Consider the following 25,210-nt stretch of genomic DNA (forward strand, 5'->3'; position numbering starts at 1 on the left):
ATGAGCCTTAAAACTGTTTGACTGTGTACACCTTCAGTAAGTATCTGGGCATGATGCAAAAAAAATGTATAATTGCAGACCTGTAGGCATTATTATGATATATTTCAAATAATAAATAAATCTTGTTTCATCCCTTGTAGGCCTAGATATTAGACCTCAGCTGAGAATATATTCAAAATGGCAAATTTTTAAGTAAAACATGGAAGGGCTTATAAAACGGATAAAGGGAGATGTGTGTAACTGGATGGAGGAAAAGCATCAACCATGGCATTCCCTCGGGCCCTGTCGCTGTCACAGAGCAGAGCTCTGCCCTCTGCTCCATGTGAGGAGCTGCAGCCGCCATCAGGCCTCCCTCAGCTCCTCTGCCCTGGGCTGAGCACACACAGGGACCTCAGCTGCTCCTGGTGTATCTTGTCCTCTAGGACTTTCAGCATCTTTGTAGCCCACCTTTGGGCACTCTGGAACAGTTTAGTGTCCTTCTTATATTGTAGCAGGCACGTTGCACCCGGTGCTGGAGGTGAGGAGTAAACACAACATGTATTACATATTTCTGAATAGGGCAGGCATTATATGAGAGTGTAGCATGCAGCTGGGAAGAGAGAGGGAGTGAGAACTGCTTTGGTTATAGTTGGAGTCATTAAAGTTTCTTTATTGTTTTGTTTCTTATCTTTCATTTCATTTCTTATAAAAGCCATCAGGAGATCCAAACAGCTACCGCAGCTTTTAATAAACCCACTGCCGCATTTCTTTGTTGCCACAGGAGTTAAAAATGAATTGTTAATGAAAACCGAGGTTAATATCAGCCACCCCAGCAGCCAAACACTTGCGATATGTCCCTATCTCTACCACACGCTGTGATAAGGCGCAGAGCCGCCCGCCCGGGGCCTTGTCCTGCGCTCCGGGAGGCGGTGCCGCTCCGCTCCCATGGCAACAGCGGAGGCCGCGCTTGGAGGACGGGTGGCAGGTCGGCTCCATGGCCTCCCTGGCCGAGCCCCCCGGCACACGGGCGCACTCCCGCACCCCCGCCCGTTCCCCCGCCCGCTCCCCGGGGCTGTCCCCGGCGCTCGGCCCCTCTCGCAAGGCCGCCTCAGGCGTCGTACAGGTGAGCTCCCCAGCGCCCGGCCCCGCACGGACGTTGCCTTGTGTTGGCGTGTCGTTTCTTGTTGGAATAAAGTGGCGCTTGTATATTTAAGGTCTAAGCGCCTTACAAGCGCAGTCTGACAGCCGTGTCTAAGAGGTGTGACTTTTCCAGGAGACACAGGTACGGCCGGTGGATCTGAACCATGTCATCAAGCTGCTGGAAGATTCAAGCTCTGTAAGTAAAGCTGAGAAGACGTCGTTTCTGCTGCACAGGCGATAACGGTGTGGAAAAGCATTTGACACAACCACGTTGGTACCTGCACCCAGGAAGCCACCTGCTCTGGTGGCTGGGGCTCCAAAGCACAAAGCTTAAGATAGTCATTTTAATAGCAAATGGCACCGATGAGTTTTTTGCCTGTTAAATATCCCTATGTGTCTTCACGTGGGCACTGTCCCAGAAAGGACAAATGCTCACTCAAAAGCTGGATGTGCAGTTAGTGGTTTATCTGGAGTCTTACAATGCTGAAGCCCTCAGCTGAAAAATGGAAATAGATACACTGGTATGTCAGAAATGTAGCCAATCCCCCAAGTTAACTGCTAGCATTTCTCCAAGGAACTGATGTTAAGGGAAGGATCACCATTTTCAACAGCAAAGATGACCGCCTGGGCATACAGGACAGCAGTATCTCATAGTCTTCCAGACTGTCTTTGGTGTTCACAGAATGATTTGACAGGCTAAATTCACTACGCCATTAGTCACTTTGATCTGGAAGCTTAATAATTTATATTCTTCAAATAAGACCTTGAATGGTGTTTTTATAGCACCTCTTAAGTTCATGTCTTGCAGAGAACTAGTCTGTGCCTTTTTTTCCCCCCCCTTTTGACACCGATAGAATAAACTTACAGACTGAATGAAGATATTCTGGATGATATTGTTGTTCCTCTGCACAATATGGAGTATCTGATGAAATGCCCTCAGGATTCTGGGCTTGTAGACTCCTGACATAACTTTCTGGCCTGCCTCAATTTGCAGTGCTCTGGCTCGGTGTGGAGGTGCTCAGGAGGGTTGTAATGAATACTGCATGCCCTGGTAAACTGGCATTGCCTTTTCTAACTTTGTATTTCCAGACTGTTTCCTAATGGTGGAAGAGTTCAACTTATAACTACATTTATACATACACATTTATCTCATGGGAGACACAGGTTGGATTTTTGTAGCATGCTCTCGCAGGATCCCAAAGAATGTAGGAGAAAGAGCTCACACGTTGTTAGAACAAAAGACGCAGTTTTAAAATCTCTTTAGTTACAAGAGTACAGGCTCTGTATTAGGAGCTCGCAGCTTGATCAAGGAGTTAATCCTCTTGCAAAGCACTTTTCATTGTGTCTTGTGACTTTTTAATCTGGTTTCTACTTTCATTTAAAATTAAAGGGGACAAATATAATCATTTAATGTTCTAAGGCAAACTGCAATTAAAAGCTACTTTCCATTCTTCTATTCAAGCGCGATTTGGAAGATGAGCAGCTGAAAGTCCTCAAGAAGGTAGTCAAGTCTTTTGAAAATGGGCTTGTATCCTTTTTTCCACTCTGTAGAATACTGAGTTGCTGTATGTTATGTATGATAATCTGTCTTTTCAGCAAACTGTTCTTGTTTCCACATGAAAAACAGTGATAGTCCAAGGGTGTTGTCATCACTGATCTTATGCACATACAGCTGAGGTTGTTAGGATGGCAAGATTCCTGGTTGCCTGATTCATTTGTTACAATATTAAATAGAGGAATCTCAGCTTTGTAGTCTTTGAAGAAAAACCAAGACTGTTAATCTGAAACTTATGTATGTTTTCAGTAAAACTGAAGAAATTAATTGGAAGTAGGGAAAAATGTGGCCATTTGGAAAAATGTGATTAATTTCATACAGTTCAATTCATTGCCACAATGATTTTAGCTTTCAGATTAGTTCATAATTGAGTTGTGGCTAAGCACTTGCAGTCGGTATTCATGAGTAAGTTGATTTGCAGTAACTTCTGAGTTCCAGTGACCAGTTTTGATGATGTGCCTCTAAATTTGGTAATATATGCTTAGGTTCAAATTCTCAAGTTTTAGTACTCCAAGTACTAAAGTATTACACCTGGGACTAGAATAGGAAAGGATTTAAATACCACAAGGCTGTTTCAGACAGAATTTAGGTAGATAAATATGACACTGTGATGTTTCTGCCCTATATTTTTAGCTACTCAGTTCTGAACTTGCATTGAGCTTAGCTGAGAAGAAAGCTAAATGAGACCTGCAGGAGTTTCACTTCTGTAAAAGGAATGCTGCTTCCAAAGATCGAAGTGTATACTCATGAGCTTCGTTTTAGTCTTCTGGCTTTAAAAGCATTGGCCTTGGTTTTGTCTTTGAAATACAACTCAGTTTTCAAGCTTTTCATTTAATTCATAGTAAAACAAACAGTTGGATTTCCTTATCTTTAAACTGAAAGCCCCTTAAGGATTTAGCACAAATAATGGACATTCTTAACCTGTCTGCAGAAAAAGTGAAAGAAGACGAAGCTTTTATTGAACCCATATGTGAACTTATTAAATTATGTGGGTAAGTACTTAAGCCCTTTTATAGATTTCAAACACCACTTATTAACACATTCATACAGTTTCTAAAAGAACTCCTGTATTCCTATGGCACCTTCAATAGAAGGCATCTGCTTTTGCAAGGTTCCTGTTATGTCACCCTTCCTTTTCATGAACAGTTTTTACCTTGAGTCCATTTTCTATTGGCATGAAGGACGCAATTTAGGAGCCAAGTATCTGTGGAGCCACATATTACATCATGCAGAATGGTATTATAGTTAACCCCAGCTTACTTGGAAGTAAGATTCCCCAAGGTGCTTCACTGCCTACAATTAAGTCATTCTAAGACTGCTGCCCTCAAGAGATTCAGCTGTTAAGACTTACTGAATTGTGTTTTTGATGTTTCAAATGAGCTTCCTCAGTGAGTTTAAAAAACTGACACTTAAATACCTGAAGGCAAACTTTGGTAAATGACAAGCCATGTTGCGAAAGAGGAAGTGTTTTGGCATTTGGAGGATTTCAAATTGCTTTACAAACATGTGTTAGAAACTTTTTGGCATCTTCATTGTCATACTGTACTGCAGATTACTGGTAGAATAGAGTTCAGGTGTTACCCGTACCTGTCCATACCTGTCTCCTGCTTCTGAAGATCTTATAAGTTGCTCATGGACTTTCTGTAGCTAGTTACTCAGGTATTCAATTGCAATTGGTGGGAACAAGGAGGAAAATAATTATGCCATGCGGTAAATGAGTAAGCTGGGTATTCAAACAGGGTTTTGCATAGCTTCCTTTCAGCTGTTGGCTTTAATAAACGTAACGATTTTGAGCTGAATCTTTTACTTCAAAGAGCAGTTATACTGCTTTCCTTTGCTGCCACTCAGTGGAGAATGAAAAAGTAAATCATGGATGTTCATTTACTTGTTTGTGTGGCAGAAACATGGCAAAACTGAGAATATACATAAAGTGGATAGAATGTAGTTGTGAGTAGTGGCTTTCATTTTTTTGTAGTAGCTCAGCAACTTGGGTTATGTAATAAATATATTTGGGAAGATTGCGCCCTTGGGTTTTACTTTAATTTTTGGATTATGGAAATTCCCCCACAGTTCACTACAGAGCCTCTAACTAGAGGAGGGCTGCAACTCAACAATTCCTTTTTGATACTCATAGCAGAATTTTCCACTCTTTTGTAACTGCAGCTATTTGCCCATCTTCCCACTTATTTCAGTGTCTGTTTCTTTCCCCACCCCTTCCCCACCCCACACATTTATTCTCTTTTTCAGTCTTTCCTCTTCTCTGACTGTGTTTACAGAGGTAAACCTACCGGAAAGCTGTTTCTGCACACTGAGCAGCAGAGACCTCAGCGTAATACTGTAGTGTGTACTTTTAGAGAATTTTTAGCTCTTATATGTTCATGTTGTATTCTCGAGTATTTCGCAAATGTTATTGAATATGTCTTAATATCCTGTTTTTAAAAAAATGAATATGTAATTGGACTATTTTGAGTCAGTTTATTGGTTTTATTTTCATCTATTTCTAGAGGTCTTGCCCAGGGATATGATTTTGTTTTCCATCTCTGCTTATATCTATTCATAGTGAGACTCTGCAATAGTTTGATAGCACCTCAGTTTGAGAATTCCATCTTTCACATTTAAATGACATTTGTTCGTTCAGAGAATTTCTGATTGTACCAGATATGAATTATGGAAATGTTCTCTGTGAAATACATGTCACTGTTTGCCAAAATGAAGTTGCCATATTATGGAATAGGAATTCTCAGCATTGAAACAGCATGGCAAAGAATGTATTTGTCTTGCAAAAAGTGTCTGCATTTGCAAAAATGTTTGAAGGAAAAAAAGCTGTTGAGCTTTTCTGATGGTTTATTAAAGTGTTCTGCGGGATTTTAAACATGCTTGTAATATTTCTTTATTTCATTTTGTAGCTTGCCATTTCAAAAGAAGAAATTATCTGATGAAGTAAACTATTCTGTGACAGTTTCAAAATGCATTGCACAACTTGGTGAGTGTAGGCTGAGATGCCATAATGCCACCAGTATATAAAATGAACTCTATTATTATCACAATTTCAATTGCTTGTTACATCTGTAGTAAGTGCAAGTCATCTCTTTTGATTATTCAGTCAGTACTCTGTGCTTTTTAGTATTTAGATACCGCTCTTATTTTGCTGTGCAGCTAACCCAGAGAATAGCTTAAAGTTACCTGTTTGCTGGTGTCAGAAGCTATGTGAGATAATTTTATCAGTACAGATGAAGAACTATACTTGTCTGCAGCTTGTTTGATTGCCTTTTGTTACGAGAAATGTGCATGTTACTACACTGAAATGTGGGATAAGGGGAATATGTTCTTTTTATTGTTCTTTATTCCATTTGGTTTCAAAGTTAGAAACAGTAACAAATTTCAGCTCCTGCCTTCTAAACCTGAAAGCCTGAGTTTTATCACCTACAAAGGCAAAGTACAGCAAGTCAGTGTAATGCTGTGCCTTACTAGGAGCAGCAGTTCCTTACTTGGCTTTTGTCTTGCATCTGAGCTTTAAGCTTCTATCCATTTTAAGAGACCTTTAGAGCAAAAGGTGTGAAACTTATATATCAGTGTCACTGGACATCTCAGTTCCAAAGTATCTTGTTAAATGACCTTGCATATGATACTTGTGATTTTCAAAGAAAGTATTGCTGGTCTTGGTGATCAGAAGGGTAAAGAATGAAGCAGTAGTGACTTATCAACTCACCTGATAGAAAATGTTCCATATAGAGAGATACTAAAATCCGAAATTTTATTTATATTATGCATGCTAGGCCCTGGTAGGTCTCAAAGGGTTTCTTTTTCCCCTGTGGAAAAGGAATGCTTTTCGTGCTCCCATTGTGTCATTTCATGTCTTCTGGAAGAGTGTCTGACATGATGACAGCAGCCTGGTGTTGTAGCTTTCTCCTGAGTACCTTCTGGAATAACATCCTGTCTCATAAGGATCTGTAGCTGTAAAGCAGAGGAGGTCACCTTTGGATAAAACTTATTCTACTCCTCCTAGGCTTCTTTGTCTTATTCAGTGTTGGGGTCCTGGTTCCTTGAGTATTTTGTAGTCGAACTGCTTGCTGCGTAGAAAGATTTTTAGGGGGTATGGCCAGAGGAAAAACAAAGTACTGAAAATAGAATGGTGGTGAATTTCTACAGCGGTTAATACCTTTGTGTGTTATTTTGTTTTTCTGTTTCTGGCAGGTTGTTTGATGAGGGTGCCAAGTTCTCAAGTTAGAATACAAATCTGTAAGTCTATAATTGGCTTTTATAAGATGGAGCTACCAAAAAAACTACTTCCAGGTAAAGCACAGTGTTTTCAAGAAGGAATGTCAGGAGAAATCTGTGTTTATAGCCAGTTTGAAATGGGTCCTTTAATTAGGTGATTTTTTTCTGTATAACTGTAGTCACTGCGTCTCTTATATTAAGTATGTAGTATTGCTAAGTGTGCAATTAATATACTCTTACAGACATACATACCCAAAATATTAAATTATTTCATCAATGTGTAATGAATTATTTATTGCATTTATGGAACTAGGATTAAATAGTATCCAGAAAATGTGAAGCAGTCACAAGTTCTCTGAAAGAATGGGTAATGGAGGAAAAAAGACTAATTAGGACCAGATTTATAAGAAAGGAAGCATAATTTTCAGCTATGTATATGCAGCCTGGAGAAAAGCAACTCTGGTTTCACTTGTGCTGCTTGTAAGGGATAAGTCTGAACCCATCTAATTTTAATTATGTTCTTTTGGAAACATTTCAGTATAGACCTTGAATAAATTATGGAACTTATCTGCAGAAGGAGGCTGGTGATAGTTGCAGATGAGCTCAGGCATGACCCTTTGGTAGTATGGATATGTATGAAACTGTAATCAGAATGCAGTACTATTTATTCCTTCAACACATACGATGATGTCAGAGTCTGTTACCAGAAAAAGTCAGTCATGGATCCCCTTTTAGAGGGACACATGATCAGTGCTGGAAGACAGTTCTAGGTTGGTAATATGGCCAAGCTACAGATGAGCATTGGTTCAGTGTGGATCCAGAGTGCAGCTGAGGTATCATGTTGGACTTCAGTCTGCCCCCCTGCTGCGTTCCCACAATGTGGCACTAGCTCCTGTGCCCTCCTGATAGTTGTCATTTATTTCTGGACGTCTAAAGAAGCTGTCACTGCAACAGCCCTCACAAGGTTCTGGAAGCATGGAAGTATTTAAATCTGTTCTTAACTTACAAGTGAGATTCCAAGTCCTATGAGCAGTTTTGTGCTCATTTAGTTGTGTATCTATGTATAGTTCAATCAACATAATCAAATGTTAAAATACAGAGAGATTTAATTCTTCTTCTTCAGATTTCTGGGGGGAAAAAAAAGTGCTATCTCATTTAAAAGAAAAAGTATTTAAGTCTGATTTTGTGAATCAAATTCTTCATCTCAGCATGCTCCATTTTATGTGTCTGTCAAGATGCCAAATCTGTTTGAACTTGTTAGTATGTAAGCTTTTCAAAGCCCTTAGTAATACTTGTTACCTTGCCACCTATAATCCTATAATTTTTTTTGGTCTGCTCTGTTTTTTGAGATGTGGGAGGCTGCTATTGCCAAATGTACGGGATGCTGGCATGCCAGGCAGTGTTGCAGTGTTATTCTGTTTTGTCTACTTTACTTTTTAATAATTGCTAATATTTCCTTTGATCTTTTGTCCCTCAGAAATTGAGCTGATATTTTCCTAGAGCAGTCCATAAGGATCTTATAAAATGATACCAATTTAGAACCTATGAGAGTTTATACTAAATTAAAACTGCCTTTCACTATGTGCATTATTTACATTTCTTAGTCTTGCATTTCATGTTATTTTATATATATATTTAAACTATTTAAGATACACTTTACATTCACAAGTCAACATGTATAAGTGTAGACTCTCAGTGTTTCCCTTTCCTCCGTGATTCAGTGATAAAATATGGATTTACATATTCATGAGCAAAAGAAAAACCAGGGATACGTTAGAAATTCAGGCATGTAAATCGAAGTTTGGATTCACATGCTTTAGGTGAATAATAATGGAATGGATTATGATAATGATAATGGTAATGATAGTGATGGTATGATAGTGATAATGGAAAGCATTAATTATAGGTGAAGAGAATAAAGAAAAGAACTAGATCCTGTACCAGCATGTACTGCATGACCTGAAGGAAGACCTCTCCCTGCATATCATTTCACTCTCCTTATTCTAGAAAGCAGTTTAAGAGTTTATATAGTATTTTAGTCTTCTGGAGGTTAAACCTATTGAGTATGTTTTAGGCACTGTTAATACACAGATATAATCAGCTCCTGTTGTGTTATTAGATTTTTTCCATTGATCTAAATCTAGGGAAATATGCCACTCCCATTTCAATTATTTTTTGATAAAGGTTGAATAATTCATAAAATAACCAAATATCTGAATTTACTGTCTTATAATAAAACCTATTCTATGTGCAGGTTACCAACCAACAAGTGCAAACTATAAGATTCAGATGGCTGAATTAGGAGGATTAGCAGAAACTCTTGTTTTATCTCTAGCATTAGTTGAAAACAAACTTACTGAGAAGTTGTGGGTTCTTAAAGCTCTCCAGCATCTCTCCACCTCTGGTTAGTACAGATTGTTCTTTCAACAGTCTTACCTTCCTTGATCATTTGTTCTCTAGAACAATGAGTGACCTAGTTAGAATTAATTGTTCAGATTTTCATCATTTCAGGAGTAAATTGCAGACATATGATGAAGGCTCAAGCAGCCAGCAGAATCTGTTTGTATCTAAATGGCACTGATCCCTCAGGACAGCTGGTGTTCCGCTCATCAGAAATCCTATGGAACCTACTAGAAAGTACCTCAAAAAAAGAAGTTGTTAATGAACTCAGTAGCTTGGAATGTGTACAGTAAGTACAGTGAAGCATTTTATGAATTACTGCTATAATTTTGGAGAAACCTAAAGCACTGTTATTGTGTTGCATAATTATAAGTGGTGGTGGGGTGCTGGAACAGGCTGCCCAGAGAAAGTATGGGTGCCCCATCTCTGGAGGGCCAGGTCAGATGGGATCCTGGGCAGCCTGGTCTAGTGGCTGACAACACTGCCCATGGCAGGGAGTTGGAAACAGATGATCTTTAAGGTCCATTCCAACCTAAGCCTTTCTATGAGTCTGTGGTAAAATTAGTAAGAAAGTCTGTGTTATGGCATATGGGCCTTTTTTCTAAATCCTTTGCTGAAGTAGGTAACGAGTTCTCCCTTAGTGAGTTACACTGTTTTTACTATTTGGGATTATATCATCTCTTCTCAGTAGCCGTTCAACAACATCCATGATTGAGTAAAAACTATGTCTTTCAATGAAGTAAGTCATTATAGCACATACAATAGAAGATGCAATTTGAAATACATTCATGCACCTTGCATATATGCTTTAATTGTGCTTCTAGCAGTATGCATAAGAATTCATTTCATATTTTGTCATTATTGAACAATAAGGCTTTGAAAAGTATGATGCTGAATGAGGATCCTGATACCTAGAGCTGTCTAAAATTAGAATATGGAGAGAATAAAATGCTTTTCACTTTAAGTGCATTGAAGGAAGCATTTGTGGACCTGCTCATAAATGGTTTCCGCCATTGTGATCATCAGCTAAGGAACGACCTCCTGGTGATTGCCACATTAATAGCTCAAAACTCTGCAGCATCTATGATTGTAAGTATTCATAATTATATATTTTTAAGGCTAATAACCTTTCCTTTTCTATTGTATACTTTATAATTTTCACTGTTAAGTTTCTGTTTGTTATACTCTGTCTCCAATGCTTAGCTAAGCCAGAAACCTTTCTGCCATTCCTTCTATTGCAGAGATTACAAGTCTATATGTCATTAGTTTGGTGTGCTAGCATCAGCTTTATTTGGTACTTAGGAAACTAGCTAATACTTTTAATGTGCAAAAGTTAGCTCCTCTGCATATTCTCAGATGCGCCATTCTGTAGCAGTGAGTTTTGTACTATGTTTCATTTGTTGTCTGAAGATGTAAAACAACCAACTGTATTCATATAACCTAAATTCAGCCAAAGTACCTTTGCCTTGTAAGAAGAGTCTTCCAAAAAGGCCCTCAGAAGCTTTAAATAAGATGCTGAGAATTGACTAGATCCAGTTAATGAGACACATAAATTCCTTCTAAAACTAGATCACCTAAATGCAGCCCTAAATGCATTATCATGACTTGTCTATAAAAGTAGATGACTTGTTCTTTTGCTCCTGAATGTTTTCTTGACAGAGTTTTCATGAGGAATCTGGTAGAATGCAACTTTTATGGCTGTTAATATTCTTCTGCTCTCTTGATTTATGGTTGAGATTTAGAAATGTGGCATAGAAACAGAACGGCTAAGTAATCAAATTACTGTCTGTGTTGATCAACTGGCTGTACCAGAAAGGATTATTATCAGGGGATTCATATCTAAACCTCTGTAGAATTTTCCTATTTGACAATGTTACCAAATAGATTTTATAGTCTGTTGTGAAGATTACAGATTCTTCATTCAGGTTTTCCCTTTTATCACTTATCACATTAAGGAGTGTCTGTCATGCTGCTGCAGAAAGATATTTGATGTCTAAAGCGTTCAGATTGTTTATGTGGCTGCATAAACAGGGCAGTTTCATTTCCTACAAGAAACAATAACAAGGACGTGACATTTAAGTCCTTGTACTAAAAATAAATAGTGTGAGCTCTGCTCACACTGTGTGCTGGTGGAAGGTCCTGTGGTGAGTTTGCCTGAGGGCCGAGGCCGAGTTATTGTGTTTTTTTGTTTATGAGCTATGTCCTACTAACTGCATTTACATGGCTTCTAATCATCTCAGAAATGGCTCTTTAGTCTCTTGTGTGCTCTGTGGACAATCCCTGTTGTCCTTCATTAAATTGGACATAATTATCCTTCTGGTGGTCTGGTAGGTAATGTTATATTTGTAAATGCAAGTTGCTCATACATGCAGTTTTCATAAGCTTACTTGTAAAACACTGAAGCTGAAGTTGTATGTTGCGGTGATCTTGATGCACAAAGTTCTGTGTGCACAAATGCATTCTGAAAAAAGAAAACACACCTCTCACAGTACTGTGAATGCTGTTTTCTTGTGTGGTAGATTGCAATAGTGAGTACAGGTGCTTGGGACTTCCCCATACAAGTTCAGATTTGCACTGTGTGAGACATGGGTTTAAAGAATTGCACACTTAGCCCTATAGTTAATGAGTATTGTACAGTGTCTAAATTGAACTCTTTGATAAAATTCTGTATTTTGCTATAGAATACATATAGAATATATGTATTATATATAGAATCCATGTTCTGAAGAAAAAAGATAACAAAATTAAATAATCCATTTTAATTTTACAGCAATTTATTTCAATTAATATGTTTATTTTGAATTCTTACTAGGAATGTGGATTTACAATGCTGTTAATAGTACTTGCAACGTTTACTGAAGGTAAGAGATTTCATACTGTGTAATTACAGTGTTTTTTTCTTTTAATTGAAATTTTGACATAATGTATCTATTAACATATCAATTTTCTTCGCAGTTAAAATTCCCAATCCCTTGTTAAAAGGTCTTAAATTTACCTACTCTCATGAAGACTTTGAGATGAAGAAGTTATTGTTTAACATTATAGGGATCTTTTCTAAAGACCCTCATGCTTTACAGGTAAGTTCTAAGATAACAGAAGATACAGCAGGTAAAAAAGAAAATAAGTTAAAAAAATCATGATTCCTGTTTGTCTGTTCATCTGACATTGTCCAGTAAACTGAAACTGTTTTCTAGATCAAGAATTCAAAACTACACACCATATGTAGCTCCAAACCAAGTTTGCTGTTTGAAAGCAGCATGTGCTTTGTTTTAGAGAAGCTGCAAACCTAGACCATGAAAGAAAAATGAGCTGACAAGTGACTGCAAAGCATTTTTGAGATACAATTGAAGAGTATAATAAAGTTTTACAAACCGCAGACTTTGGGAATGCTAGAGTATAAACACAGCTTGTCTGTACTTGTGCTGTTCCTGACATCCTTTCCCAATAAAAAATAATTTTCCTAGTGTAGGATGGATAAAGCAAACTGTAATGATTTTTCTTATTTGCATGTGAAACCTGTAAGCTGTCTCTTTCTTTTTTGAATCTGCAGCTTCTCAGTGAAAATGATGTGATGCCAGCATTGCTGTATTATGTAAAACCACATAAAAAGCCTGGACTTCATGACTGGTCTGCCGCCCAATATGAGGAATTACAACTTCATGCAATTGCTATTTTAGCTTCAGTGGCTCCCTTGTTAGTTGATAAATATTTGTCTTGCCAAGCGAATACTCTTCTCCTTGTGTTTCTAGAATGGTGTATAGGTCAAGGTCAGTAGAAGTTCATGGCTTTTGTACCACAGTAACCTCAGCACACAGCTCACCTGGCCTTGATTTCTTTGGCAGGAACGAAAAAATGGGAAACTTGTGATGCTGAAATGACTCTTTTTTTACATATGGCATGTTTTAAGTTTTGGAAACTACTTATTAACCTAAAAAAGTAAAAATTAAAAATAATTAAAAAAAAATAATTCTGTAATAATTTTCGACATTAATCAAAATCAAACTATTCTTTTGCATATAGTATAGCCCTTCACAGAATGGCTTCTTAATTGGCTATTTCAATCAAGAAGTTTGGTTAGCAGTAAGATGTTTACTTGTTTTAGCTTACCTGCACTGGCAAGGCCTTCTTTTTATTTATGGAAAATTCTGGGAACATTATTGTTATGGACACGCATTGTCTGCCAAAGAAAATACTCTTTATGTTTGCTCTACAGATCCTTTCTTTGGTCAGGGTAACAGTTTCCATGGAACAGGTGGTCGCGGCAGCAAACTTGCACAAATGCGCTACAGTCTGAGAGTGCTGAAATCTGTTGTATCCCTTTATGATGATGCTGTGAACGTTAATCTGTGTGACCAGGGAGCGATTGGCCAGCTTTTGGGTAAAGCAATGTTTTTATTGCTTACAGTTGTATATTTCTTTAGACACTGAGAATTTTCACGCCTTTTCATACAACGTGTTTTTAGTGTGTTACAATTTAGTAACACCCGTAGATGTGTACACCCTAAATACTAAAAGTACTTTGATTTTTAATTGAATTAAAGCTGACCCTATTCTTCCTCTGTCATTACACAACGTTTGTTGCACATTATTTGCGCTGTATGTAGGGAATCCTGTTGTGAGTCTGGTTCTACCTAAATCTTGTTACACTGTGACTTTCCACAATTTCTTTTTAAGAATGTGGAATATCAAAACCAGTGTATTTTTATGTAAATGACATTATAAAGATTAAAATCAGTATAAAGCTGCATAACCATTGTTCCTATGGTTTAGGCTTTTTTTCCTTTCTGTAACACATTCTTACTATTACATGTAATTTTTAAGTTCTGATTCTATTTTAAATTCTTACCTTATAATAATCAATTTTCCAGTACTCTGAAGGAATTGCACTGAAAGGAACAACTAGGTAAGATTGTTTAGGATTCAGAGTATGGTCTAATAGAAAGCCTAGAAACAATAGATTTTATATCCTCAGCTGAAAATTGAGCTCCTCTGAAAGAAAACAAAAACGAAGCAAAAGCAAAACAAAACACTCTGTGAAAATGTTCAGATTTTAACGAGAGCAAAATTAGCAAAATAACTCATGTATCAGATTCCTGACTTCCATACAGAACATTCACGTGTATAAAATGTTCTCATTTGTAGACGTCCTGAAGTACACAGCAAACAATTCGGAACAAAGTGATGATGCCATTGTGCTGGAAATCCAGGCTAATACATTATTTATTTTGTCTGCCCTCTGTGAAAATGACGTCCACAGGAAGGTTTGTATCCTCCTACCTCATCATGAACAGAAATTATTTTGTTTGCTTGATTCTTAAATCGATAGCAGATGCCAGTTGTAGTTCATTGCTCGGAGCTGATAACTGCTATATGTGACAGTGACTGTTAAAAATAAAATCACTCAGAAATCCATTAGCAACTGTCTCACCTATTCAGTTGTTAATTTACATGTTTTTAATGAAGATATGAAAAAGTGTTGAAGAATGGGATTATCAGTTAAGAAGAAATGAACAGTTTTCTTATGTTTATTATGAGAAATATATCCTGCTCTAAGCAGGGGACCAAATTTATTACAATATATACACTTTAAATTTTAAATTTTCTTTGCTTTTTCTTATGCGTAGCTATTTAGTAAATACTATTTCAGAAAAAATGTTGCTTTAATTATTTTTAGCAGGAACTCTTCCGCTATGATGGAGTGGATTTACTTATCTCATTCATTCAGATGGATCCAAAGAAGCTGCACAGTGGATTGGGCCACAATCGTCTCCTTTTCAGTGCACTGGACTGCTTGTGGTTAGTAAAGAAGTATTTTAGCAGTGTCAGCTGTTAAAAACAGCAGCTCGTGGATTTTTCATTTGCAATATTATGACCTTCCTCTGCACATATGGGTCCTTCTTCCATTTAAAGCATGTAAAAATTAATGTTTGACTAATTAAAAAAGAATACAAAAATAACAGATATTTTGCATAGATTACCTAGACAGGGGCACAGTATGAATCACAGAATCACAGAATCACCCAGGTCGGAAGGGACCTCAAGGGTCATGTAGTTCCAACCCCCCTGCCTGGCAGGGCCACCAAACATACACCTTTACTAGATCAGGTTGCCCAGAGCCCCATCCAACCTGGTCTTGAACACCTCCAAGGACGGGGCATCCACAACCTCCCTGGGCAGCCTGTTCCGGGACCTAACCACTCTGTATGACATATGACAGTATGTATGACTGTATGACAGTCTAATTCCCTGCTTCCCTGCACAGCAGTATAACTCCCTGCACAGGATGACCTCATAGCATCATACAATGGCCTGGGTTGAAAAGGACCACAATGATCATCTGGTTTCAACCCCCTGCCACAGGCAGTGTCACCAGCCATCAGAACAGGCTGCCCAGGGCCACATCCAGCCTGGCCTTGAATGCCTCCAAAGACCTCCTGACATTTCAGTGCAGAGCTACCTGAAACTTTCTGGAAAAAAATTTTCTGATTGGAGTCTTTAAATTACTTCAGAAGAATAAACACATGTTGATAATAGACCATTGTTAGCAAAAAATTGTTTGCTAATTACCTATACTGCCTGTATTGGACTGGAAATTTTTCAAGAATTGCTATCAGAGACACAGATAAACCAAAGTTAATCTGTTTGAAGTCTGAGTTTGATAAATATGCAGAAAGCTAAATAGTATCATTGTCTGGGAGAACAGACAGCTCAGTGATGTAGGCAAACGCTTCAGTATCTGAATTAATCCTGAAATCTGGAGATTATTGAAGACAGCACTATCATGAGTGCTGCTTTTATGATTGGTTTAAGCTGGGAGAAGCCAGCCCTGTTGACCAAAGAAAGTCTCTTACTCACTTAATTTTGCAGCTGGAATATTTACGTAGCTTGCAGTGAGCCAGATCAATGGTATCATGTAGCTAAATGTTAGCATCTTCTACTGTTAATATTCTAATCCAGTTTGTAGTGAACCTGCTGAATTTCTTGGCTGCTGTGAGGAAGCTGTGCCACCTACAGGAAAAAGAAATTGTGGTGAAGTAAGTTCCATTTAATTATACAGTGTAAATGAAAATACACAAGGACAAGTATATGAAAATCATTTCTTTTACTCCCTGAAGGTATCAAGCTTATTGAATACTAAAAATTTTTATATAATTTGGTAAAATAAGTGAAATATTTGTAGAATGCTCTAAAACATAAAAATGTTGCTTCATATTGAAATTATTTCTGTTTCAGGTCCTGTGTCATTGGATGCTACATTGCAGAGGACTATTTTCTAGAAAAACAGGGCATTTTTTTCCTCCTGGATTTGCTGGCAGTAGGTATTTTTATTATTTTTCTTACAAAATAAAAGAGTAGTAAAATAACATGGAAAATTGTCTTTTTAATGGTTATCTCCTAAGACTGTTGCAGTAATGACAAGAAGGCCAGTCTGTGTAATTCCCTGAGATAGGAAGGTAATCTGCACACCAGGATATCTGCTGAGACATGACTGGACAGATATTCCATGTATCTTTTTTGTTAAATAAGCAGTTGGCAAAGAGTCTTAAATTTACCAAGGTTTGTTCTTTTTATGCAATGAAACTCAAGTTATGCTTTAATTTGAATGACATATCTGCTTAGAAAAGCATCTCCATTCTTCTTATTAGAGTTAATATACTCTTCAAGGCTTTAAAAGTTTTGATGTTTGAAGTTATTTTGTACATGCAACATAACAGTTATAAGTAGCATAATAGCTACTGTTATGGATCTGTGGCTTGCATCTGGCACTAGCATTCAAGCATTTCACGAAGCTGAAGACCCTTTTCTGCTGCTCAAAGATCTGGTCACAGAAGAAAAGAGATCTTCCACAGTACTGCTCAGCCTCTGCCTTCTGAGTCTGTTTCTTATGAAAATAAATCTTGGTAGTAGCATATCATCAAATACAATAATTCATCTGCATGTGAGCCTGGAGGCGCCTATTAAGTAATTTGACACACAGGCATCTCACATGATCCTACACAAATTCCCCTTCACAATCCTCGATTTATGGAACTTTGCATGGCAAGAATCTTGAAAGATTGAAAGTTCAGACACCTTCTTTCTTTTTTTGGAGGGAGGGGAGGCAAATATCTGTGATTAAAAGCTTCAAGTTACTCGATTACATATTACAGAACTCCTCTTTTTGTTGTTGTTGTTGTGGGTTTTTTTAAAGTTTGGATGTAGATTAATACTGTGCTATGACAAATTGAAACATTTTTTTTTCCATTTCTCTTCACCAAGTTTAAGCAAAAAAACCTGTGCAATATAATTCTTGGGATCCTCAGTGAGTTTTGTGACAATCCCAAAACCGTTATTCACATCAGTACCTGGAGGGGCGAGAACGATCAAACAGCAGCTAAACTGCTAATACAGCTCTGGAGACAGGAGGAAATGGACCTGGGAGTCCAACGTGATCGATACGGAAGGATTGCTGGTACGTTTTATGATACATGTGAAACCGTTAGCCAGTGAAACTGCTCGTGTAATAAATAAATAAATAAAATGTATTTGCTTTTGATGCCAGAATCATAACGAGAGTAAATTTGTAATATTTATGGCTTTATGCTGCGGTTCTCACCAAAGCCAGAATATACTTTGTTTATGTTTTATTGGAGTGTGGCCGCTAGATGGCACTTCCTACATGAGCTGGAGAAAATGAACCATTACAAGTACCTTAAACTGGCTTTCTAATGCTGGAAAATTATTTAATTTCTTCTAAAAAATGACAATCTGTTTCTTCATGTATTATAAAAATAATACATGAAGAGGAGAGCACTATGATATCGCAAATCTTTAGTCATGCTAATTAATTACTATTTTGTGGCCCAAATTTCTGGGCAGATTGTTGAAATGTTGTGATTACATTTTGAATTGCTTAGATGTGAAGAGTCCTATTGCTGGCAGCTTCCAGAAAGAGCAGGAGGTTGTCCCTGTGCCTTCCGGCTGTCCCAGCTTTGCAATCGTGGAGATTTCAGAAAACATAAGGGCAAAACTTTACTCATTGCTGTGCAAGCTAGGTAAGACAATTGAATGTCTTGAATTGCCTTGAATTGAATTGCCTTCTCAGTGTCATATCTGTCATTAAACAAAACTTGTTCACTGGCAGTTGATCAAGTCTCTATTAAAACAAAAAAAAAAAAAAAAAAAGAAAGTAAACTTGAGATGCGTCATCAGTCGTCTGTTACTATTAGATGCTTGCTCATCCTCTTCTTAGAAGCCTCTCTTGATGGGGATTGTGAGATGTTTTGCTGCCATTACCATTAGTAAGCTTTCCTAGAATCAAATCTGAAGTTTCATCAAAATGTTCTGCTATTTGTTTTCCTGCACATAGTATCTTTCACATCTATTAACTCTTTACATATCACTAGAAATCCCACATTCTGCAGCCTTTACCCCCTGGTTCTCATTTTCTAGAATAGCCTCTGATTATTTTCATCATTTTTTTTTTCCTTGAGTCTTTTCATTTTGTTCGCATTCTTCTGTCATGTCCCAAAACTGAGCTCACTCCAGCGGAATCCTCACAGCCAAATAGAAGTATATTTCTCATCTTGAAAATACCCATACTGGCATTAATATAACAATTGCTATTGTCATGATGGCATTTCCTCGCTTGATATGTGTGATCTTGTACAGCCTCCAGTCATCTAACATCTGGATCTGAGCAGTTGACTATTTCTGCATTTAGAATTTTGCATTTGTCCTTACTGAATTCTGTGTTTTTAAAATAACTTTTCAAGCTGGCTGTTTCAATTCGCATTCTAATCTTTGGCTTCAATTTGCTGTACTCTCTTCTACTTATGTGTTGTTTGCCCACTGAATAGTTATTACACCTTTGTCTAAAAACCTAATCTGAAGTTCAGATGCTTGATAAGCCTTCTTGCTTGGCTGTTCAAAGAAACTAGCCAGAATGACATGGTCTTTTTTTACTACTTCATGATGGATGTTAATGTTTCCACTGTTACCATTTCGCTACACAAACTGTATTTAACCTCTGTTACTTATCATCTAATTTTTTCTTTTTAAAAATAGACATTATGTTTGTTCTTTTCAAGTCTGACCTCAACGGGTTCAAAGATAGCGAGTAATAGTTCTGAGACTGCTTCATCCAGTTCCCTGGCTACCCTAGGAACCAGCTGGTTTGAAAACATCTGCAGTTTCTCTAACAAACTTTAGCCAGTTTTTTCTCCGCTTTAACCCAACTTCTAATTAGCGTTAATTATGTTAATCTTTGATCATCACAGCTGAATTCTTTATTAAATCAAAAAGGCATGAGATTTTGTTCCAGCTTTTTCAGTATTTATACATATCTCCTATATTACTTATGTACTTTTTAACATTTCCCATGAAGTCCTGAAACGATGTGGAAGAATTGAGATAAATTCTTATAGTCCTTTTCTACCATCTTTTTCTTAGTGTAGTTATACTTCACAATAGCCTGCAACAGAGTGGTCCCAGTGTTAATTGATCTTTACTTACGAAATTTCTTAACTTCAAAACATGATGTAATTATAATAAACAGATGCTGTGTTTCCAGTGATCACACAGATGGCGTGTTGAAATGTAGAAATGGCTTTCATAGGCTATATAGAAGTAGCTTTTTAAAACACTGAGTAGAATAAACGTTCAGCATACAAAAAAATATGACACAGTCCCAGCAACCATACTATTCTTCCTTATTCCTTAACACAGATTGTTAACAATATATGTTTAAGATGGATTTACTCTGCTCAAGTTCACGAGGTAGAGATTAGCTTCATTACTCAGCTTTGAAACAAGGTGTTGGTGATCCTGTAATACCATTCTCCTGTGGGATATTTCACAGCTAAAGCAAACTCTGTGCTATAACGCTTCTTGAGAAATTGGAATCTGTAGACTAAGCTGTTTGTCTGCCTTAATTGAAAATCAAGCTCACAAAAATAAAAAACCCAAAGAAAAAAAAACAGCAAATGCAGCACTATCCTGGCTTTACAAGCAATTGGAAGGTCACTGGAGCCACCCAAGAGTGAAGACTTACTATAGACTGAATTTGAAAAGACAGTGATTTTATCACCTAAATCCTGCTCCAGGATTGGAAGAGGGATTTACTGATGTACTTGCGATGAAGATTTTGCATGTGATTATATATAAATAAGGTGGTGTCTTTTTTAGACTGTTATATTTTAAGATGAATTAACCATGCTGTCACTACTGATTTGATTAATATTCCTTTAGGTTTTGATAATTTGCCTGGTTTGTCTGCTAAGGATTTTGTCACACTCGCTATCATACGGCGGTATATTGACTTTAAGGTGAGTACTGTGGAAGAAAATATTTCTCCTGCATGTATGTTTGCAAGAATAGCAAATTATCTTGGGATATGAGAAAGTAATAACCCTCCACAAGCTGTAAGCTATACCACAAGTCACCTGTTGCTTTATAAAAAGCGTAAACTGCTATTTGGCATTAAAGGAAGCTATTCCACCTCCATAATTCCAGCATTTCCTGGCTCTTCTTTTGTATTTCTACAAATATTTGTGTCTGCATAGTGAACCAGACTAGAAAACAATGCTAATTAAGAATAATTCAGGAAAATAAAAGTGGTTTTAACTGCTTGCCAGCTCAAGAAATAGGATTGGGCCAGGTGTGGGGTAGGGATCTGGGGAGGGACTGAAGAGCAGGCCTGCCTCTTTGTGCAGCAGGGTCAGCATATGTATGGGTTTTGCTACTAAAGATCACAATAAACACACATTCTTATGAAGGCTTTTCTGTGCTTTCCCATCCTTGTACCCACACTCAGTTCCCATCCATATTGTCAAATGTAAGGTATCACAGTGGTGTGCGTACAGGTGTTGAGGGATATGATTTAGCTGAAAGGTATTGGTGATGGTTGGACTGGATGATCTTCAAGATCTTTTCCAACGTTGATAATTCTGTGATTCTGTACAGGAAGCAAGAAAAAGATAACAACTTCTGTGCATCCTGCTTAAAAAAATACTGCTTAAAAGACACGTTAGTTCATGCCAATTTTCAGCTTAGGAGCAAAGTCTGTGAGAGCCTGGGATGTTCAGGAGCTAGTGATCATTATCAACCTTGAGTTGATAATTCCCTTTTCCATTTACGTTTCATGTTACAGTTTAGTGTGATAGCATACACAGTGTGAGACTTTACAGGGTAAAAAAGCCATCAAGACTCAACTCTTCTCTCTTGTAATTTGGTACCTTGTATTTCTGTTTCTTCTGTAGTTATCAGCATTCCTGTTGCTCAGTTTGTGAATTTGGGACTTACGGGCAGATTATCCTAAATGATTTTTGCATAACGTTACTGAAGTTTAACCTTGTGTAACAACTTTGGGAAGTTAAACAACAATAAAAAGGAGATAAATATCAGCGTGTCGTGTGTATTCCATCTGCAGGTTGGAGAAGTTTGGAGTGAAGTGTGTGCAGAACTAAAAGAAGAATTCAGACCTACTGGTTCAGATGAGGAGATCCTGAAAGTTATTTCAGAGGTGTCAGAAAATGTTGGAAAAATGGTCACAGCTTACCAGACTGAAGTGCTTGAAAATCATCATCACCAAGAAATCCATGAGGAAAAAAAAACATACACAAGGGTAAGGCAAGGAATATTTATACAAGTGAAATCCATAGGTGAAGGTAAGTTTTGTTTCTGTTGCTGTTGTTTTTTTAAGGGGGTGCATACCTGAATTATTTAAAGGACAAATGTATCTCTACAGCATTGTCATTCAGATTCAAGTGAGTGGGATGAGCTAAGGTGATATAAAGGGACATGGTTGTACTGTCTTAACAGCGCAAGCAAAGAATTGGGGAAAGCTCACGGAAAGAGGATTGTGTTGTATTTTGTTAATCTCCTTTTCATTACAGATTCGTGCTGTCCATAAACAGAAAGAAATGGCAAAGAAATCTTGGGAAGATTTCTTAACTCGGACATCAAACTATGAAGCACTGAAGGTAAAAAATCTGAGTGTTGGAGCAAAATGTGCAGTCATAGTGAAGTTATAATAGTTGGGAAGTTCCTAATGCTTTTCTTAATGAATGATGAAGTTATTCAAGTAGAGGACGCAGTAAATGTTGTATTCACACAAACAGAGGAATGAACTGTAAGTTGTATTGGCAGAGCAATACAGTCCTTGGTACTTCCACTGTTCTGATTATAGACACAAAGTGGTGATTATCATGGTTCATGGTTGTAGGTGTATATATATACTCATAATACATGTATCTGTGTATATATATCTATATACAGGACAGTAATGCTGTAACATTCTCATTAGTGTCTCGGATATTGGATAAGCATGCAGTCTTCTCACTTTCATACGTAACACCAAGCTGGATGAAACAATCCACATGCAGTGAGGATGGCTGCCATTCAGAAAGGTTTTGACAATCTTGAAGTATGGACTGGCTCCAACTTCATGAAATTCAGGAAAATAGAATGTAATTTCTTGCTTTTGGGATGTGTAAAAGCTTTTGTGGCTCAGTACAGCCTTGGGTCTGATTAGCTGTGTAAATATGTAGTATATGGGAATCCTGGGAGATGACATACAAAACAGGAGGCAACAGTGTGCTCTTGTGGTGATAAAGGCTAACAGCACATCAAGCTGCAATCAGAAGATTAAGGCCTACAAGATCCAGGAAATGATTATTTGCTTCTGGTCACTGTGAAACTGCATCCCTTCATTCTGTTTTCACCTCCTCAGTACAAGAGGGTCACAAACCAGAGGGAGAGTATTGAGATGAAAGGCCAACAGATTTTTACCTCATTTGTTTTGTCATTTTGTTTGTGTATTTTCTTGCAGATGCAAATAATACGATCATTCTGATTAAAACAATTTTACCTTTTTTTTTTTTTTTTTTTTTTTTCCCTAACTATCTCTAGAAAGCAAAAAGGCTTCAGGAAAAATCAATAGAGGCTTCCAAATCAAAATTAAAGACTCAAAATGGAGCTTTCCATTCTACGGATATTAAAGGCCTGGGCACAACAGTAAGTAACGCAGGATGTAGGATGGAATACATGTAGTTACGTGCATATATAAGGAAGACTTTTAATCAGCAATATTTTGCAGAAAGCATCTGGAAGATGTAGATATAAACAGGAATGTTCTGAAAATTGCTAGTAGAGAGAAACACACTGTTAGGTTCCATTTTGGGCTTCAAGATAAAATTATTCATTTCTCTGGAGGGAGAGAATTTAACAGGAAAAATATCCTCACGATTCTGTAGTCAGTACTGCAATAAGTGTAGATAAAAGCAAGGAAGCAGGCAATCATTTTGCAGGAGTGTTTTAGGAAAAGGAACGTATCGCCAACACCAGGTGAAATTCCTTGTCTGCATTGCTTAGAAGTGTTGCTAATGTCAAATATTGCTGGCAATTTATTTTGGTGGAAAATCTTCTTTCCTTCTCTTTGCCAAACCTCTTCAGTAGTAAGAGATGAAAATGAAGCTGAGATGGTTGGTGCAAACCAGTCAAAGTCAATTAACTAGACAAAATTAGCCATGTGCACTCAAGGCACAGCACTGTCTGTCTCAGTAGGTCATGGCTAGAAGATAGAGGTGTCACCCAAGGATTTTTCCTCAAAGACACAAACCTATTCAGTATAAAGAGTATTAATGAAACTGGAAGCAGCAGGTCTCTTTCAGATACAGGCAATTACGTTCAGAGAAACAGGTTCTACTTTTTTTTTTTCATTTTTAAGTATTAATATATAGCAAAAATCTGTGGCTGATATGATGTGCAAATCCAAATAGTGCTGCACAACAAACTTCTATTGTAATAAAGTCTTGGTGTTCTTTTCTTCTATTAATAAGATCAAGCGTGAAAGCAGAACAGCAGAGTATATAAAGTTATAAAACCCCTCTGTCTTTTCCTTTGTGTTGATGGGAACAATTTGTGAATTCAGTATAAAGAATGATTTGAGTAGACCTAGGAAATTTCAGCATGTGTCTCCGCCTTCTGAATAGTATTTTCAAAAGACCAGTTCATGGTTTAAGTCTCATCTTTGAAATAGTAACATGGATGTCAAGCAATGCATTTATTTTGCTTTTCAGGTTGGATCTGGTCGCTTAGTAACAGTTGAAAGTACACCTTATCATTTAGTTGAAGGACCACTGGCTGCTACAGACCTCCCTCCTAAAAAGATATCGTTTTCTGAAGGAACCTTAAAAAAGAACAAAAAGAGTTAACACGTTGGACTCAGCCAAGAAAGATTATGTACTTGTAGGGTAAATAGTGTTCTGAGCAGGGCTTTTAATATTTGAGTTAACTGCATATGTATTTTAGGTACAGATGAAACATGTCGTATAGTTTTGATAAATGGCATAGAACATCTTGAGAGTAAAATGATATTTTTTATATTTATAACTAATGCAAACATGGGGATGACATACTAATAAAATATCCTATATAGCGTAGTACAAAGGCATGCTGAGTCTGAAGATTTTGTCTGTTAGTGTCAGGTTGCCCTGATCCACTGTCAGCAGTTCGACTGTTTGGATTTCCATCTTCTGTTGACGCACACAACGCACTGCAGTTTAAGTATCTCTTTCTTTGAGCAGGGTGATGAACCTTCACGTAAATATACCCAGCGTTTCATTTTCCTAGATGACGGATCCACACTGGATAAAGTACCCACACGGTGTTTGTTCCAGCCCATTTTGTTTCCTGAATTACTGTCTTTAGCACTGGGACTTCAGCTTAAGGCTCACTAACAGGCATATCTGTGCCAATGGTTTCTCTAGGTCTGTTAGGGAGACTAGCTGAAATGTTCTGTGGTTTGTGGATTTCTCACCATTCTTTAATTGGTCATTCAACTCTATTTATTTCATGGTTTTTATTACCCATGTTCCCTCCAATAAGAGATCTATCTGTTTCACCACAGCAATGCTGTGCTCACTAGATGGTTAAGCT

General features: G+C 37.5%; 1 protein-coding gene across 2 annotated transcripts; it reads left to right on the forward strand.

Moving 5' to 3' along the window:
- The first annotated feature begins 912 nt into the window (after positions 1-912).
- On the forward strand, positions 913-25,180 carry CFAP69 (cilia and flagella associated protein 69). Of its 2 annotated transcripts, none has more exons than XM_015853518.2 (23): positions 913-1,102; positions 1,253-1,315; positions 2,582-2,647; positions 3,557-3,666; positions 5,581-5,657; positions 6,869-6,967; positions 9,147-9,296; positions 9,404-9,581; positions 10,258-10,381; positions 12,105-12,153; positions 12,248-12,369; positions 12,843-13,059; positions 13,506-13,670; positions 14,435-14,553; positions 14,967-15,088; positions 16,526-16,607; positions 17,552-17,744; positions 18,190-18,327; positions 20,522-20,598; positions 21,702-21,896; positions 22,168-22,254; positions 23,183-23,287; positions 24,352-25,180. In XM_015853518.2, the coding sequence occupies exons 1-23, from the start codon at positions 974-976 to the stop codon at positions 24,484-24,486; spliced, it is 2,802 nt and encodes a 933-aa protein (XP_015709004.1). In that variant the 5' UTR covers positions 913-973; the 3' UTR covers positions 24,487-25,180. The 2 variants fall into 2 exon arrangements, with proteins under 2 accessions (XP_015709004.1, XP_015709005.1); XM_015853519.2 differs by having other exon boundaries at positions 14,970-15,088.
- Positions 25,181-25,210: the final 30 nt, after the last annotated feature.

Source organism: Coturnix japonica, chromosome 2 (assembly GCF_001577835.2).
Source record: "Coturnix japonica isolate 7356 chromosome 2, Coturnix japonica 2.1, whole genome shotgun sequence".
NCBI classification, from domain to species: Eukaryota; Metazoa; Chordata; class Aves; order Galliformes; family Phasianidae; genus Coturnix; species Coturnix japonica.

Coding starts and splice junctions, on each gene's coding strand:
- CFAP69 (XM_015853518.2), top strand. CDS start 974: ATGGCCTCCCTGGCCGAGCCCCCCGGCACACGGGCGCACTCCCGCACC. Junction 5,658..6,868: donor AAAATGCATTGCACAACTTG/GTGAGTGTAGGC, acceptor TGTTTCTGGCAG/GTTGTTTGATGAGGGTGCCA. Junction 16,608..17,551: donor TCCTCCTGGATTTGCTGGCA/GTAGGTATTTTT, acceptor CTCTTCACCAAG/TTTAAGCAAAAAAACCTGTG.